At 34.9% G+C, this 17,357-nt stretch overlaps 1 protein-coding gene across 2 annotated transcripts in view; it reads right to left on the bottom strand.

The window, feature by feature from the left end:
- The window catches only part of WDR36 (WD repeat domain 36), a 38,677-nt gene that overhangs the window by 8,374 nt on the left and 12,946 nt on the right, over nucleotides 1–17,357 (bottom strand). For both annotated transcript variants that reach the window (XM_037167060.2, XM_037167061.2), the window contains 6 exons: nucleotides 16,876–16,962; nucleotides 15,293–15,438; nucleotides 9,846–9,960; nucleotides 9,341–9,506; nucleotides 9,005–9,113; nucleotides 6,303–6,382 (listed from right to left, as the gene is read on the bottom strand). In XM_037167060.2, the coding sequence (XP_037022955.2) occupies nucleotides 6,303–6,382; nucleotides 9,005–9,113; nucleotides 9,341–9,506; nucleotides 9,846–9,960; nucleotides 15,293–15,438; nucleotides 16,876–16,962 (703 nt within the window). The remainder of the gene's footprint in view (nucleotides 1–6,302; nucleotides 6,383–9,004; nucleotides 9,114–9,340; nucleotides 9,507–9,845; nucleotides 9,961–15,292; nucleotides 15,439–16,875; nucleotides 16,963–17,357) is intronic.

Raw genomic sequence — 17,357 nt, 5'->3', positions numbered from 1 at the left:
TAAAAGTTGGAGGGGTTGAAAGGTTGGAGAAAAATGGAGAGCAACTACACCCAGGTAGGAGACTCAGTGTAGCCTTCTGAGAGAACAGAACACTGGAGATAAGCCTTCCAAATGGATTTCAATGGATGGTGATGGTAGAGAAAGCATATCATGGCTGTGGGAAGTGTGAAGGTCAAGGCAAAGGAAAACAAACTGGGTCTAGTGAGGCGTGCAGTTTAGTACATAAGCTTACGGCTTCACACAGCTAAACAGTTAAATTGATTTTTATTTTTGATCAATGAAAAGTCACAAAAGGCTTTTGAGCAGAGAGTAGTGTAATATTCACTTTCATAAAAAACCAAAAACAGACAAAACAAAAAAACCAAAAAAATTGCCCCCTGGCTGGTGTGGCTCAGTGGATTGTGCTGGCCTGTGAATGAAAAGGGGTTGCTGTTTTGATTCCCAGTCTAGGGCACATGCCTGGGCTGTAGGTGGGTCCCTAGTAGTGGGGGCACGCAAGAGGCAACTACACGATACACATTGATGTCTCTATCTCTCCTTCTCCCTTCCTTCCCCTCTCTAAAAATAAATAAAATCTTAAAAAAAAAACAGAACCACAGAAATGGAGAACACATGGAAGGTTATCAACAGGGGAGTGGGAAGAGCAGAGAGGGGGAAAAGGTACAAAGAATAAGTAGCATAGATGGTAGGTAGAAAATAGATAGGTGAAGGTAAGAATAGTATAGGAAATGCAGAAGCCAAAGAACTTATATGTATGACCCATGGACAAGAACTAAAGGGGGGGGATGTGGGTGGGAGAGGGTGTGCAGGGTGAAGGGGAGTGAAGGGGGCAAAATGGGACAACTGTAATAGCATAATCAATAAAACATATTTTTAAAAAATTTGCCATCAGGCTGTAGAGTATATGTGAACAGGAAGAACAGGGAAATTATGGTAATAGTCATCTAACAGGCTATAAAGATCTGAACTAGAATGGTGACAGCAGGAAGTGATAGGAGTGAATTTAATGAGCAAAGAATGATCTGTAAAGGAAGCTTCTTAGGTTGGCTTAAGGGTGTGAATACTTTGTATACTTTAATAGAAGTATATGGGCTTTGATCACGACTGTTTTAAAGACTACTTTACTCTCTGAAACCAGTCCATTATCCATGGGCAGGCACAACAAAATGACTTAAGTTCAAGCATTTCAAGAAAAACAGTAACAGCAGTTAGCAGAGTTTTTTTGTATTCCATGCTAGAAAGTATCCTAAGCCCTTGAGTCTACTAATTTAATCTTCACAACCCCATGAGGCAGATCTGTCTTCACTATATAGATCAGAAAAATGAGGCCCAGTAACATTTAAAAGCCTGCTCAAGGTAGAAAAGTTAAGCCAAAACTGTCACCCAAGCACTCTGCACTGGAGTCACTATAGACTCAGCAGAAACACTGCTGGAACTAGAAGTAACTAGGCAGCTCAACAGCACATTTACTCACTGGTGATTCCTGAGCAGTTCAAATGTAAATGAAGACTCTCCAGTAGAGACATTAAGTGACTTGTCTATGATAAAATCTCTTTCGATTTATTCACAATGTGATTATAATGTAAGCCCTAACTAATGAATACAAGACAGAAAGACAACACTAAGTTTAGGAGCACTAGAAACATATCTGGATGTGTGTTCAGGACAATGACCACTATTTAATTCTCAGGAATGGGGGAATAAGGTGAGTAATAAAATCTGATTTGTGTTCAACCCTATTTTGGAAGCTCACAAGAATGGCTTCTTTGGGAATCAAGAGAATTGGGGAAAAGGAAACACTGGTAAACCCTTACACCAGTGACTGTTAACTTTTTTATGTTAATTCATTTAACCCAAGCAATGCAGAGCAGACACATTATCTCAATCTATATAGATGATTATTAAGCCTAAAAACAGTAATTTCAGATCTAACCCTTTCTTGTCTTGATCAGTATTTATTCACTAAAAATGTAAGTATGTGAGTGAAACTTCCTAACACATTTAGAATCTATCTGTTAAAAAGAGAATCTACTTGAGCTAATTTATTTTATGTTGTACTATTGTTTTGTCCAATTCATTGTGCAACTTGATTCCACAGCTATTGTGTGTGCTTAAACTGACCTTTCGTTATGTAAAAGCGTCAAATTGAGGAAGGTGGTTTCCATCTACACAGCACATTTTACACTGCCACAGTAGTTTATAAAGTGTTAAGTGTGCAGGCTTAAGCCCAGACCTAACTACCATATAGTCTCCTGCCAATTCCAACTGCCATTGTAAGAAATCAGACTTTCAAGCAGAGTCCTGCACACTAAGTCATTTCTGGTTACATTCTGAACAGATGTCAAGATGCTCAATCTCCAAAATGATAGAATCCCTTCCACATAAACCTTTAATGAATAGAACAAAGGGATGGTTTTGCTTTGGTGAGAAATGCAAAATAATGTTTGCTTTGGCAAGAAATGCAAAATAATTCCTATTATTCTCAAATAATGCTCCTCAGAAAACAAGGCAGAACAAAACGCGAAATTCTATTAAAGCTATTTTATATTCTGTGACCCACAAAGGAGTTCGATCTGAACTTCTGATAGATGGAAAACAAAGAAATAGAAGAAGGCAGAGTATAAAATGACATAATTTCTGGGATAAAAAATTTCAACTCTGCTTCTCTGATAATCCTACAAACACAAGAGCATTTTCTGTATTTTAAAACGACTTTACAGGAACCAACCAGTTCAGTAGCTATGCAATTTGTTTTAGATAGGCACAGTACCAGATAGATATACCTGTATGTTACCACACCCAAAGGTTTGCTCACCAACAGTTTTACTTTTCAAGTTACGAAATGAATACATTCATTCTTTAAATATTTAACATGTTATGTAAATGACAAAGCTGCTTACTGAGGGAAGAACTAGGAATCTCAAAGACTTTCATCCTAATTATGGTTTAAAATGGGAATAAAAACCCCAACAGGTACATATGGGTGTATATGAAATACTCATCACTCACTTCCCTATTATCTTCCACATAGAGAAAATCATCCTTATAACATATGACACAACCTGAGGAAGGCAGATATCATAACTGTTGGGAAATCTGTTTTTTTCCTCCAATGCTTACTGCAGCAAAATGTCATTCACAAATTGTGCCACCTTGGGCAAATCACTTAACTTCTCTCTGGGCCTCCATTTTCTCATTTGTGAAAAGGGACTAGTAATAGTACTAGTACCTACACCCATTAGGATATGAGGGAAGATGAAAAATAAAAGCCTACAAAGTGCCCAGCAGCTCATGGTAACTGTCAGCTTAGCTGCAATTAGACAGCAGCAGTTGTGTGATATTGCTTTTCAAGATTTCTCAATTCAGTCCACTTCCAATCTTAACCAAAGGAGTACTTATTTTTGTCTTTATTAACAATACATACTTTTGTTCAATCAGTGGAGACACTACATTTCTTTTACCAATCAATCCCTGTGGGATTCATTTCTCGCTCATGGGTTCCTCCCAGCTTCATGCCTCTGCATTCACTTAACACTGCCTCAGTGCTCACCTAAAAATAAGTTATTTGAAAACCTGTCAAATTTATATTTGCTCAATTATTTACTGATATAAAAATTTAGCAAAAAGACTAATGCTGAGTGAGAGATTGATTTAAGTGTTTTCAGATCCCAATTTTCCATTCCAAAGATAAATTTGCCACTTCTAAAAAATATTTTGCCAATTTAGTACTACTGAACATTAACCTATCTCCCCCATTCAAGGTGAACTATAACTACTAAAAAGGAAAATGAAAAAAGGCATATGTCAACTCTATTACTTGTACAACTTCCTAGTGTAATTAAAGCAATTCAAATTTTAAACATTCATTTTTAGAAAAATAGTAAAAGTCCATGAAGCAACAGACTACCAATATTCCTAATGATGCCCCTTTAAAAAGGGTTTTTTAAACCAAATTAAGGAAGTACCAACTTTAGGTGAACTTTCTGAAGTTGAAGGACACCTTTCACTAAATTACTCAATTTTAAGTGACAAAGAAACACAGCTGTGGACAAAGGTCCCTAGTTGTTAGAGCTGGACTAATTAATTAGCATAGCAAGACTCTTGTTACACAGATTACAAATCTGGTGTCTATGCCGGATGAATGGCTGTGCCTCATTCCTATATCAAACTTGAAGGGAAATGAGTACATGAGGGTTTTTCCTTTCTAAAGGTCAAATTGCTTTCAGGTATGAGCTTATCCAATTCCTGAGAAAAAAGACTAGAATTGGACAGACTTTAATTTTGAACAAACACTTCTCCAAGGAGGACATACAGAACTTTCAGAGACACATGAAGAGATGCTCAATATCATTAGCTATCAGAGAGATGCAAATTAAAACCACAATGAGATACCACTTTACACCAGTCAGGATGGCTATCATAAACAAAGCAACAAACAACAAATGTTGGAGGGGTTGTGGGGAAACGGGGTCCTTAGTTCACTGTTGGTGGGAGTGCAGACTGGTACAACCATTATGGAAAACAGTATGGATTTTTCTCAGAAAAATAAAAATCGACCTGCCTTTTGACCCAGCAATTCCACTGCTAGGATTATATCCTAAGAATCCTAAAACATCAATATCAAAGAACCTATGCACCACAATGTTCATAGCAGCACAATTTACAATAGCCAAGAGTTGGAAGCAACCTAGGTGCCCATCAGTAAATGAATGGATCCAAAAATTGTGGTACATTTACACAATGGAATTCTATGCTGCAGAGAGAAAGAAGGAGCTACTACCCTTTGCAACAACATGGATGGAACTGGAAAGCATTATGCTGAGTGAAATAGGCCAGGTGCTGAAAGACAAATACCATATGATCTCACCTTTAACAGGAAGCTAAACAACAAAACAAACAAGTAAGCAGAAAAAAAAAACCCCAAAAAACAAAGACACTGAAATAGAGAACAAGGGGATAGTGACCAGAGGGGAGAAGGAAGGGAAGTCAAGGGGAAAAAGGGGGGAGGGATTTGGAGGAACAAATAGGAAGGACACAGGGACGAGAACTAAGGGGGGGGGGGAGGAAATGGGAGGGAGGTGGGGAGCAAGGGGCAGGGGAGGCTGGGATGGGAAAAATAGACAAAAAACTGTACTTGAAAAATAACTAAATAAAATAAAAAAAAAATAAAATAAAAAAAAATAAATAAAAAAAAACCAAAAAAAAAAAAAGAAATATTTCAGAAGATTGAAAAGTACCATCTTCCTTCTCAATTTTCTTACCAATATCTTTCCTTATGGTATAATTCCTGTTAAATCAGATACTTTGCTATTCCCATCACTCCTTCCTAAGCAAATATATGTTAATTAATATTAAGATTTTAAATTGCATCTATTCCTGTAAAATTTTTAACAAAGCACAAACACATTATCTATCTCCATCTTCCTCTCCCTCTTCCTGTCTCCATTGTTCAAATTATTTAACAAAACTAGATAATGTTTTTCTTCAAGAGCTGTTTTAGTAGCAAGTTTCAGTCTATGAAACAGATTTCTGAACATTCCTGGGTTTCCCCCAAATCTTTAAGACACACATTTTTCATCATTTGAAGGTATGTAAAATGTCTTCCTTCAAGAATTATGTTAGAGACAGAGAATATATAACATACATAAAAGTAAGTTAAGGTTTCTGACCTTTTAGCTAAATTCAATATGAAAAAAAAACAAACAAATGAAAAACACAACACCAAAATATGGGTCATAAAGTCTGAGCTGTACTTTGAAATATCAAAATGGCTAAATGAACTTTTGTAAGGTTTATGCAACTGACTTCTACATCTCAATTTTTTTGGTGTTTTTTAAATCCTCACCCTCTATGTTTACTGATTTCAGACAGAGAGGACAGAAAGAGAGAGAGAAAGAGAGAGAGAGAGTAATGTGAGAGAGAACTATCTCTTGGTTGCCTCCTGTACCTGCCCTGATCAGACCCTGAACCCACAGCCTAGGTACGTGCCCTGACCAGAATGGAACCCGCAACCTTTTGCTGTACAGGATGATGCTCCAACCAACTGAGCCACCTGGCCAGGGCAATATCTCAATTTTGCAGAAACAGAAAACCAAAGAGAAACTGAATTTTCCTCACTATTATTTTTATAGCACTAATCTTTGCTGTTTAAGAGGTCAAAAACATTCTAAAAATAAAATACCAAGTTAAAAAAATTCCCAAATATATTCATATTTTTAAAAGCACATGATCCATTAACTACAAGTAAAAAAAGGCAATGATTGAGAAATCTTCTGGTAGAGGTTAGGGATTTAAAAACTCACCACCCAGAAGGAAGGTCCCAAGTTCTAACAGAGCAATCCATTGAAGCACTTATTAACCAACGACCATCAGGACTGAAAGCCTTTCAATTAAAAAAGAAAACACATACATAACTTGTGTGTATTTGTACAGATGTATACGTGTGTTTATTTATGTTTGTATTAAGTTTGTGTCTGCATTTTTAACAGCTTGAAAAATGCAAGAAATAAAAAGATGCAGGCTACATGAAAAATTAAGTTTGAACAAAATTTAGATGCCCTTATTTCATATAACAGAAAATACCCTTTCTTGGAGGAAGGGGAGTATAAGGGGACTAAAAGGTAACATAAAAAAAAGTGATCCTTCAAAATAAATAAAGAAAGAAAATACAATATCATTTCTTATATAATACTGATTTGGATATAGATACAGATTAGGCTTTTACATGAATTATAAAAAGTTTTAAAATTTAACATTATCACCTACTTTAAAATTTCTACTCCAGAATCTCCTATATTTATAGATAATTAGCACACTATGCTCGACTATAAATCATTTTTGATATAAAACTGCTGTTCTGAGAACATTCAATTAGAAATATTTTGTTACCTAATTTCAGTTATATTATATATGTGAAAGCCACAAAAAATACATTTTTTTGAAAAGTGTATATATTAGACTAGCTTTCTAAAAATAAATCAAAAATAATTTTGAATGCAAATTATCTTAAAATATTAAATGATTGGGTTGGTCAAAAAGTCTGTTTCGTTTTTTTCTGTAAAAGACATATTTTTCATTTTCACCAATGACTTTATTGATTTGGCTATTTCGAATATGTTGGCTATCTTCTGCATGGTGTAACACTGATTATTCTCAATTATATCTCCATTTGATTGCTATCAACTTCAGCTGGTCTACCCGATTGTGGCGCATCATTGTCCAGTGAGAAATCTCCAGCACAAAATTTTGCAAATCACTTTGGACACGTCTGATGCATCACAGCACCTTCTCCAAACACTGCACAACTCCAAACACTGCACAAACCTTTTTTTGCACCCCAGCTGCGTTTTTACCTTCCTTGAAATAATTAAGCATAACATGCTGAGAATGTTGAGTATTTCTTCCATCTTCAATATGAAAATGGCTACACAAAAATTTACCCACTTTGATTTTTTTAAAAATACATGCTGATAATGACAGCAGTCACAATACAAGCTAACAGAACTCTTTTGAATGAAGTTAAAAACAGCTACGTATTACTACAGCCATCATAAGAGAAAAAACAAACGAACTTCTGGCCAACCCAATAATAAAGAAGTCCTACTTTTACTTGTAGCTTTAGTTAAAAATTTCCTTTTCTTTTTTAACATGTTTCACTTTCAAAATAGGATTTAAATCTACAATAATTAGACTTTCAAAATAAATGTAAACAATAAACTACTTATGCCACCTTAAAGAAATTATATTTTTTCTATTATTAAAAATGGATAGATAATAGCTCTTCTTGCCTGGAGCAAATGTTTTGAGGCTTCAGTCAGGCTGGATTCATAGGGAAAGCCCAAAAGGAAAAACATTAAGGTTTATAATGGCAATAGGTTGTGTTCATCCAGGACTCTAACTCCACCAAAGGGATCATGACTATCCATATGAGCAAATGATACTGAGACAAACGAACTCTAGTTAATCAGGCTGTAGTAATGCTGTATAAACTCAAAACTGAAGGTACACAGAAGTCAATTTATAGGATAGTATAAGGTATTAAAGGATGGGAAAAATTACTTTGATGGTAAAACCATGTTATAAACTCTCATAGATTAAATTAAACAGAAGTACTTATTACTGAGTAGGAGAAACTCCAGACACACAAGTTGGAAGTAAAGTGTAAAAAAGAAACAGGAAGAGGAAGTTGGCATTAACAGATGTTTTAAAAAATGTTATGTCATCAAAATTATCCCACTACCACCCTCGTTTCTACAGACATTGTCACAACCAATTCTGCTGATAAGGTAATTCTCCCAATCTGCAGAACAACATAATTTCCTGACCTTGTTTTCCCTTATTTTTAAGGAAATGGATAAACACTGCAAATTCTGATTTTTGTGTGAGAACTAATAAGTAATTGTTGAGTGCCCTTCAGTAACTAAAATTTCACTTTTTTCTCTTTTCAAGTAAATCAAGGTATTTGCAATTAATGCAAAAATGACAATATAAACTTAAAATGGTCCTCTACATACACTTTTTAAACTACAGTATTCCTTATAATATCATATATCCCACAGTAAGAACATAACAGTAAGCAAAAACACATTATTAATTAAATTGTTTTGGAGTTAAGCTATAAAAACTCTAGAAATAAAACAAATAAACCAGGTACCAGACATTCCAAGTCATGCCTGTAGAAAACCAGAAATAAGTTCCTTCAGTCTAGTTTAATACTAAGTCAAACTGATATACTTATGTTTCAATGGATCATTCAACCTCCAAAGTATATTTTAATCTAATAGCATTAATGCCCTGAGAAACATTAGGCTTCTTTAAATTCTACATTTTCTTTAAAAGTCTTTTTGAAAATTAGTCTCTAAATTTCTTCTTTTGAATATCCTCATATGATGATAGGTTTAATGCTATTAAAGGATAATATTGTTTTAATTATCTGAAGATTTTTAACCTAAACAGAAATAGAAATGAGTCAACAAATTTTGTTTAGACATCTAGTTTGTTTTACCATGTCATTTATTTGGCCTTGGTGTCCAGAAAACTCTCTGACAATCCTCCTAGTTTCTATGTCCAGAACACTAATGGAGAAGTCATCCAAGGCGAGTCCCAGAATGCCACTAGCGAAATAAATTCATCAGTTTTAGTAAACAAACAGACAACAACTTGAACTAAAACCTCAGTCATTTTCACTTTCTGTAATCAGGCGTATCTTTGGGGGAAATTAAGCAAAACGCTGTTCTTTTATATTACGAGTCCAATTTTTCCCACTTGGTAAGTTTTATACTTTACTGAAATTAAGAACTTTTACCAAGAATACCAAGAAAACTCATCCTGAAAACTTTACCTGTCTCTATGTAGCAGCATCATATTTGGAGATGAGTTGAGGCTCATAGAATGTATTAAAATTTTGTTTTTAAAGTTCCAGAACTTGAGTAATCCTTCACTACCAGTCGTAATTGCCAACTGGTTTAATCCATCCACTGCAACACCTCTAACAGACCCTTTATGAGCTTTAAAGCACATGTTAAAAGAAAAAAAGATGTAAGAGAAAAAGAAAAAAGAGCAATTTATTTATTAAAATATCTAAGTTCCACTATTTACCTTCCCCGAAATTTTGAAACTACTCTGAATTGTAGGAGATTATATTGCTCCAGTAAAAACAAAGTCCATCAGGCTGATGCACAAAGGTTTCGAAAAAGTTAAGATCTTCCGCTTAAAGCAAGAAGAAAACAAAAATTTTATAGCAAAATGGCCGGTACTCAAGAATTTAATAAATGTCAATGACAGTTATTACTCTTGTATCTCTCTATATTATGTTTTAAAATAGAAAAAGAAATAAAATGCAATACCTTGACCTTCACCAAAACTTCCTCGATGAATACCAGACTGCAGGTTGTATACATCCACAGTTCCTGATGAGAGACCGATTACAGCAAAGTTTCCACAGGAAGTTATATCCAGTGCCTTAGGAGAAAAAATTTAAACATGAATAACGCAGAAAATAACATATTTATTGTACTTTATAGCTTCCAGAATGTTTTTATCTACTAATTATCTTATTTTTTTTCAAAGCATAGCATGATAAATGAATTTGCTTCTTTAATTTTGTTAAATATAATATAATTATATTTGGGTATATTAAGAAACATCTGCTTGGTTCTATCTCCTTTCTATGATGTATGAATAAATTATTATCCAAGAAAACATAACCAGCCCTGGCTGGTGTAGCTCAGTGGATTGAGCACGGTCCTGTGAAGCAAAGGGTTGCTGGTTCAATTCCCAGTCAGGGCCCATGCCTGGGTTGCAGGCCAGTTCCCAGCAGGGGATGCACGAGAGGCAACCATACATTGATATATTAAAAAAAAAAAAAAGAAAGAAAGAAAGAAGAAAACAACCAAACTTAACCCTACTTTTTATAACTTGTGTTTATTTTAATAGGATTTATTGTTATTAGTGGGCCTGCTGCTGGTAATCTCCTTTTCTTACTTATTTTACCCTCTTATCAAAGGCAGTAATAAACAAAGCAAAATGAGTAAGCTGAAAGGGTACTTGTGAGTACAAACTGTACTTTAGTGCATGGGTTCTCTGATACTTTTGTTTGTTACTTATTGGTTACTGGCTTTATTCCAGGTAGCTGAGTTTGCCAGGCACTTGACTATGTATCACTGTGTGTGTATATGTGCGCACACACATACGCACGTGCGCGCACACACACACGCACACACTAAATGGTCTATGAGTGATCATTACAGGCTGTGAGTTAAGAACACAAGTACTAAATTGAATAGTCCTAGGTTCAAATCCCAGCTCTTCCACTTACTACAATAGTTTCACTGCCCCTAGGCATATTACTTATTACATTAAGCCTTAGTTTTATTGTCTATAAAAAGACGCTAACAATAGACCATATCACAGGATTGTTGTGATGATAATGTAAAATACTATGTTCAACGCAGAGAGCCTAGAAAAAAGTAAGTACACAAAAAAGTTGGCTGTAATTATCATTACCATTAGTACTATAACAGCTATGTAAAATGGAGAAGGTAAACTTAAGACATACTGTCTATGTTTTAGAAAGTACTACAAAATCTTAAGTCTGGACTTTTATACTATGGATATTGGGCATACATACTTGAAGAAATCTATACAAAATAGAATCAAATGCAGAAGTTAAAACTTTCAATAAGTATTTTCAAAATCCTAGCTGCCTCCTTTGCAGACACCGACAAGCTGATCCTGAAACTCATATGGAAATACAAGGGATCAGAATAGCCAAAGCAATCTTGTGGATAAAAAGAATAAACTTACAAGATTCAACCTTCCTGAATTCAAAACTTACTACAAAGGTAAAAGGTACAATAGTCAAGACGGTGGCACTGACGTACGTATGGACATATAGAATAAAACACAATCGAGAGTTCAGAAATAAACCCTCACATTATGTCAAATAATTTGGGGCAAGGGTGCCAAGACCATTAACTGGAAAAGAATATTCTTCTGGACAAATGATGTTAAATAATTAGATATCAATATTAACTCTGAAAAAATTATAGACCTACATGTAACAGCTAACACTATGAAACTCAGAAAGAATCGCAGGAATAAATCTTCATAGCTTTGGAATGGGCAATGATTTTTCAAAAGCCACAAGCAATACCCGAAAAAAGATGAACTTCATCAAAATTAAAACTCTTGGGCAGTAAATGACACCAAGAAAACAAAATGATGGCCCATAAAATAGAAGAAAATATTTACAAATCATATATCTGATAAGGTACTCGAATCCAGATTATATAAAGAACTATTATACTCAGTAATAAAAAGATAATCCCCCATTAAACAATGGACAATGGATTTAAATAACATTTCTTCAGAGAAGATATAAAAACAGCCTATAAGGATATGAAGAGATAGTTATTATAATTAAGTCATGAGGCAAATGCAAATCAAAACCACAATGGGATACCACTCCATACCCAATAGAATGGCAATAATCAAAAGAAACGACATCATAAGTGTTGGCTAGGATGTATAGAAATTGGAACCTTTACACATTGCTGGTGGGAATGTAAAATGATGCAGCCTCTTTGGAAAACTGGTTGACAGTGCCTCAAAAATGTTAAATATACTGAGCTACATTATGACCTAACAATTCAACTCCTAGACATAAATGCAGAGAAACAAAGCATATGTTCACATAAAGGATGTGCACTGATATTCACAGCAGTATTTACAGTCAAAAAGTAGAATAAACACATATGTCCATGAACTAACTGACAAATGGCTAACAAAAATGTGGTTTATACACAAAATGGATTAGTATTCAGGAATAGAAGGCATACATTATTGATACACGCTATAATACAACGTGGATAAACGTTGAAAATACTATGTTAAGTGAAAGAAGCCAATCACAAACACCATATATTGTATGATTCCATTTATATGAAATGCCCAGAATAGGCAGATGTATGGAGATAAAAAGTAAACTGTCTAGGTTAGGGAGAGGTGAAAAGTGAGAGGATGGGGATGACTGCTAACAGGTACAGGGTTTCTTTATGAGGTGATAAGAATGTTTTAAAATTAGACTGACAAAATCTTGGCAATAATTGTACAATCCTATGACTAAACTAAAACCATTGAATTGTACACTTTTAATGAGTGAATTATATCTCAATAAAACTGTTTAAGAAAAAGCAGAGACAATACTTTTGCAAGCCAAAATGATGTTCTTCTGTATATCTTAAAACCTGAGGGACTTTTGGTTAAGATAGAAGCGAGAGTAGATATACTTTGCCTCCTTGCACAACCAAAAGGAGGGCAACAACAAATTTAAAAACAAAAAGAAAAAACCCAAACTGCCAAAAAATAGAACTGTAAGGAAGTCTGACAACCAAGGAGTTAAAGAAGAAACATTCATTCAGCCTGGTAGGACGGGTAGGAGGGGCAACCGGGACAGACAGGACATGTGCAAGGCAGTGGCTGGCAGACCAAGTGGTCCCACATTTGCGTGCAGATAAACTGGGAGGAGCAACTGGGGAGCCAAACAGAGTGCACAACTCAAGGTTCCAGGACCAGGAAATAAAGCCTCAAAACCTCTGGCTGTAAAAACTCATGGGATAGGCAGTGGGATAAACTCCCAGCCTCACAGGAGAGTCTGTTGGAAGGACCCAGAGGGTCCTAGAACATATACAAGCCCACATACCTGGGAATCAGCCACCAGAAGGGCTCAATTTGTTTGCAGGTAGCGGGGGAAGTGACTGAAAGCCAGAAGAGAGCCAAGCAAGGGCCACTGTCCCCTCTTCCACATAAAGTGCCATACCACAGCGACATGTGTTATCTTGCCCTGGCAATACCTAAGGCTCCTCCCCTTACTATGTAACAGGCACACTGAGACAAAAAAAAAAAAAAAAAAAAAAAGGCCCAAAAGGAAGAGATCAAAGCTCCGAAAACAGAACTAAGCAATGAAGCAATAGCCAACCTATCAGATGCAGAGTTCAAAATGCTGGTAATCAGAATGCTCACAGAAATCGTTGAGTATGGTTGCAAAATAAAGGAAGAAGTAAAGGCTATACAATGTGAAATAAAGAAATATATATAGGGAACCAACGGTGAAGGGAAGGAAACTGGGACTCGAATCAAACAGGGAATAAATATTCAACCAGAATAGAATGAAGAAACAAGAATTCAAAAATATGAGGAAAGGCTTAGGAACCTCCAGGACAACTTTAAATGTTCCAACATCAGAATCACAGAAGTGCCAGAAGGAGAAGAGGACAAGCAAGAAATTGAAAACTTATTTGAAAAAATAATGGAGGAGAAATTCCCCAACCTGACAAAGGAAACAGACTTCCAGTTAGTCCAGGAAGCTCAAGAGAGTCCCAAAGAAGTTGGACCCAAGGAAGCACACACCAAGGCGCATCATAATTACACTACCCAATATTAAAGATAAGTAGAGAATCTTAGAAGCAGCAAGAGAAAAGGAGACAGTTACCTACAAAGGAGTTCCCATAATACTCTCAGCTGATTTCTCAAAAGAAACTTTGCAGGCAAAGAAGGGGCTGAAAAGTATTTGAAGTCATGAAAGGCAAGGAGCTACACATCCAAGATTGCTCTATCCAGCAAAGCTATCATTTAGAATGGAAGGGCAGATAAAATACTTCCCAGATAAGCTTAAAGGAGTTCATCATCACCAAGCCCTTATTATATAAAATGTCAAAGGGACTTATCTGAGATAAAGAAGGTGATCAAAACTATAAACAATAAAATGACAACAAATTCACAACTATCAACAACTGAATGTTCAAAAAAAAAAGACAAAACAAAAGCAAACTAACCAAACAACTAGAACAGGAATAGAATCGCAGAATCACAGACATGGAGATCACAGGAGGTTTATCAGCAGGGAGAGGAAGTGGGGAGGATGGGGTAAAAGGTACAGGGAATAAGAAGCATAAATAGTAGGTACAAAACAGATAGGGGGAAGTTGAGAATGTATGGGAAATAGAGAGGCCAAAGAACTTATATGTATCACCCATGGACATGAACTAAAGCAGGGACCAGGGGGACGAGGAATGCTGGTAGAAGGGGCAGTGCAGGGCAGAGGGGAATAAAGGGGAGAAAAATGGGACAAGTCTAATAGCATAATCAATAAAATATATCTTTTTAAAAAATCTGAACCTAATAGAAAACTTACCTATTAACAAAAGCAAACAAAAATAAAATTTCGAAATAGAATGAAACTTACAAGTAAATACTGGTATTTAAAAGCTGAATTTAAAAAGGCTGGGACAATCCAAACTTCTCTATCAGGCATTTCTCACAATAGACAAACATAAGAAAACAAGAAATAAAGAATTTAAATAATTTCTACATCTATAACTCATTAAAGGTTTAGCAAAAATCCTGGTGCTATAATGAAAAGAAATCAAGGAAGAAAGGAAGAAAATATGAAGAAGAAACCTTCAGATTCACATTCATTGAATCGATTACCATACACTCAACATAATTCATCTGATAAAATATATTAGTAAGTGCTGACATCATTTTCAAAGTATTCTGAATAATCCTGTATTTAGAAAATGTAAATAACCAACATACTACCTCTGATTAAGCAAAGCTTAACTTAAACCTAAAGTAATTCTGTAAAAGCTGGAAAACTTAACACTATTAGAAACTAATTTCAAAATATTAAACTATGTTCTTTCAACTGCTATTATCAATAAAGATGAGTATGACAAGACCACGACAGGACAGTTTTATGGAGGAAAATGCCCTTATAAACAAGCTCACTGACCGTTGCAGTTATGTCGTCTTTCTTCAGATCTTTTGGCTTGAGAAAGTAAGTGCCTATTGTAGATTTCTGATAGTTCCAGGTTGAGCAAGACAGCTTACCTTGATGGCAAGCAATGATATTATCCCAGTCACTTTCACGAGCTTCCTCTAAAACATAATTAAAATAATAAATCAATTTCTTTTAATTCCCCCACTCATTAATTCATTTACTATTTATTAAGCATCGACTATTCCATATTATTATTATTAGGCATTAGAGATACAATTATAAACAGGTAATTCCTGACAGTGATGAGTTTCCAATCTAACAAGAGATTCTGATTAAAAGAAATTACAATAAAGTATAGTGGTGCCTTATAATATAATAGCACTAAGGAGAGTTTGCTAAGAGATTTGGGAAGAGTAATAAATTGCTCCCTGAAATAAGAATAAAACAAGTAAAAATTAACTGAGGATGGGGTAGAAGGGCACACACATGCCCAAGGGTAAATGGAACAAAATTAAGCAGAGTAAGTAAGTAAAGCATTTTCTTGACAGGGGTGAGAGGAGACCAAGGCAACTGGGGCCACGTTGCAAAGTATCTTAAAAGCCATGTTAAGGAAACAAGATTCTACCCCACAGCTAGTAAGGGGCCACTGAAGATTTTTAAGGCAAGTGACATAACTCAGACATTTTAGGAAGATCACTCAGGTTCTAAGATAAAAAACAGAAAGAAGGGTGGTCAAAATTAAAGTTAAAAAAGATATCAATCATCAGGTTGTTATAATAACCTTGAAGTAAAAACGGTGCCTATATAGTTATTTTGATGACATTTTTCACTCACCAATCCCATCACCTATACACTTTTCTTCAAATGACTACTCTGAATGAAGCACTGCTCAAATTGTACAGAGTAAGACCCCAGTGTATTCAGGTCTCTATTACCGTATTCTGCCATGTATAATGCACTCCTGTGTGTAATGCACACCCATGTTTCTGGCCCAAACTTTCAGGAAAAATATCTCTCATTTTAATTTTTTAATTCAATTATTTATTTATATTTAAAAACAAAACAGATCATCATATTTCCAGGGTATTATTTTGCACACGGTTAGCCTTATTGCTTTCTAGAGTTACACTTTTAACACATAAGCATAAGAATCAAAAACATTTATATAGACATGGATTTAATATTACCCATGTATAATGCACATCCTTCTTTTTCCCTCAAAAATGTGGGCAAAAATTGTACATTATATATGGCAAAATACAGTAAATTATTCAGAACTCTGTGTTCTCAGTTCTTGTCTTTTTACATTAGTGACTTTTATTATACCAGGCATATGATAGAAGAAAAAGGACTACAAAATGAAATATCAAATACTGTTTATTAATAGATCTTACAAAGAAGAGCAAATGCTGGAATTAATAACAAGTTCAAATTAGAAATAACTCATTTTTAGTCTTCATACAATACCAGCACACACTTATTCTACATGCTTATTTATATTTGCAAAAACACCTATTAAAATGGAAGAAACAAAGAAATATATAGTAGGAAATGGAAACAAATAACTTCTCAAAACACAGTAGAAAATTACTCACCAGCTGCAAACTTTGCGATGGGTGGAAGTCTCACTGACATGGTATTCTGAAGTCCTTTACGTTTGACTCTCTTTTTATTTATTAATCCTGGGGTCAGGGGACAAAGGAACATAGCTATGAATTGTTCTTAGTGAAAATGTACATACAAGTTACTCACTGTCACATGAAGTTCAAGATTTTACAATTTATGTGAGAAGCAAAATAAAGATGTTACTACCACCATCATTGAATCACTTGTGAAGTTTAGCCCAAGTCATTATGCCACAAGAAAATAAACTGAGATGTAAATAACTGAAAAAAGGTGAAAATATCTTTTTTCTTTTTTTCTAGATATTATGGTCATACTGTCATGTCGATCAAGAGAAAAAGCCAAATAATTATTAAAAGTAATAGTTTCATTGGGCCAGATACAGAACCAATAAAAAAGTGAGTCCCCCACAATGAAGCAATACTTAATATCATTATAACATATATTTACCACT

Source organism: Artibeus jamaicensis, unplaced genomic scaffold (genome assembly GCF_021234435.1).
Source record: "Artibeus jamaicensis isolate MK-2021 breed Jamaican fruit bat unplaced genomic scaffold, CSHL_Jam_final contig_402, whole genome shotgun sequence".
In the NCBI taxonomy this organism is placed as follows: Eukaryota; Metazoa; Chordata; class Mammalia; order Chiroptera; family Phyllostomidae; genus Artibeus; species Artibeus jamaicensis.
This window is presented reverse-complemented; position numbering and strand designations above follow the sequence as displayed.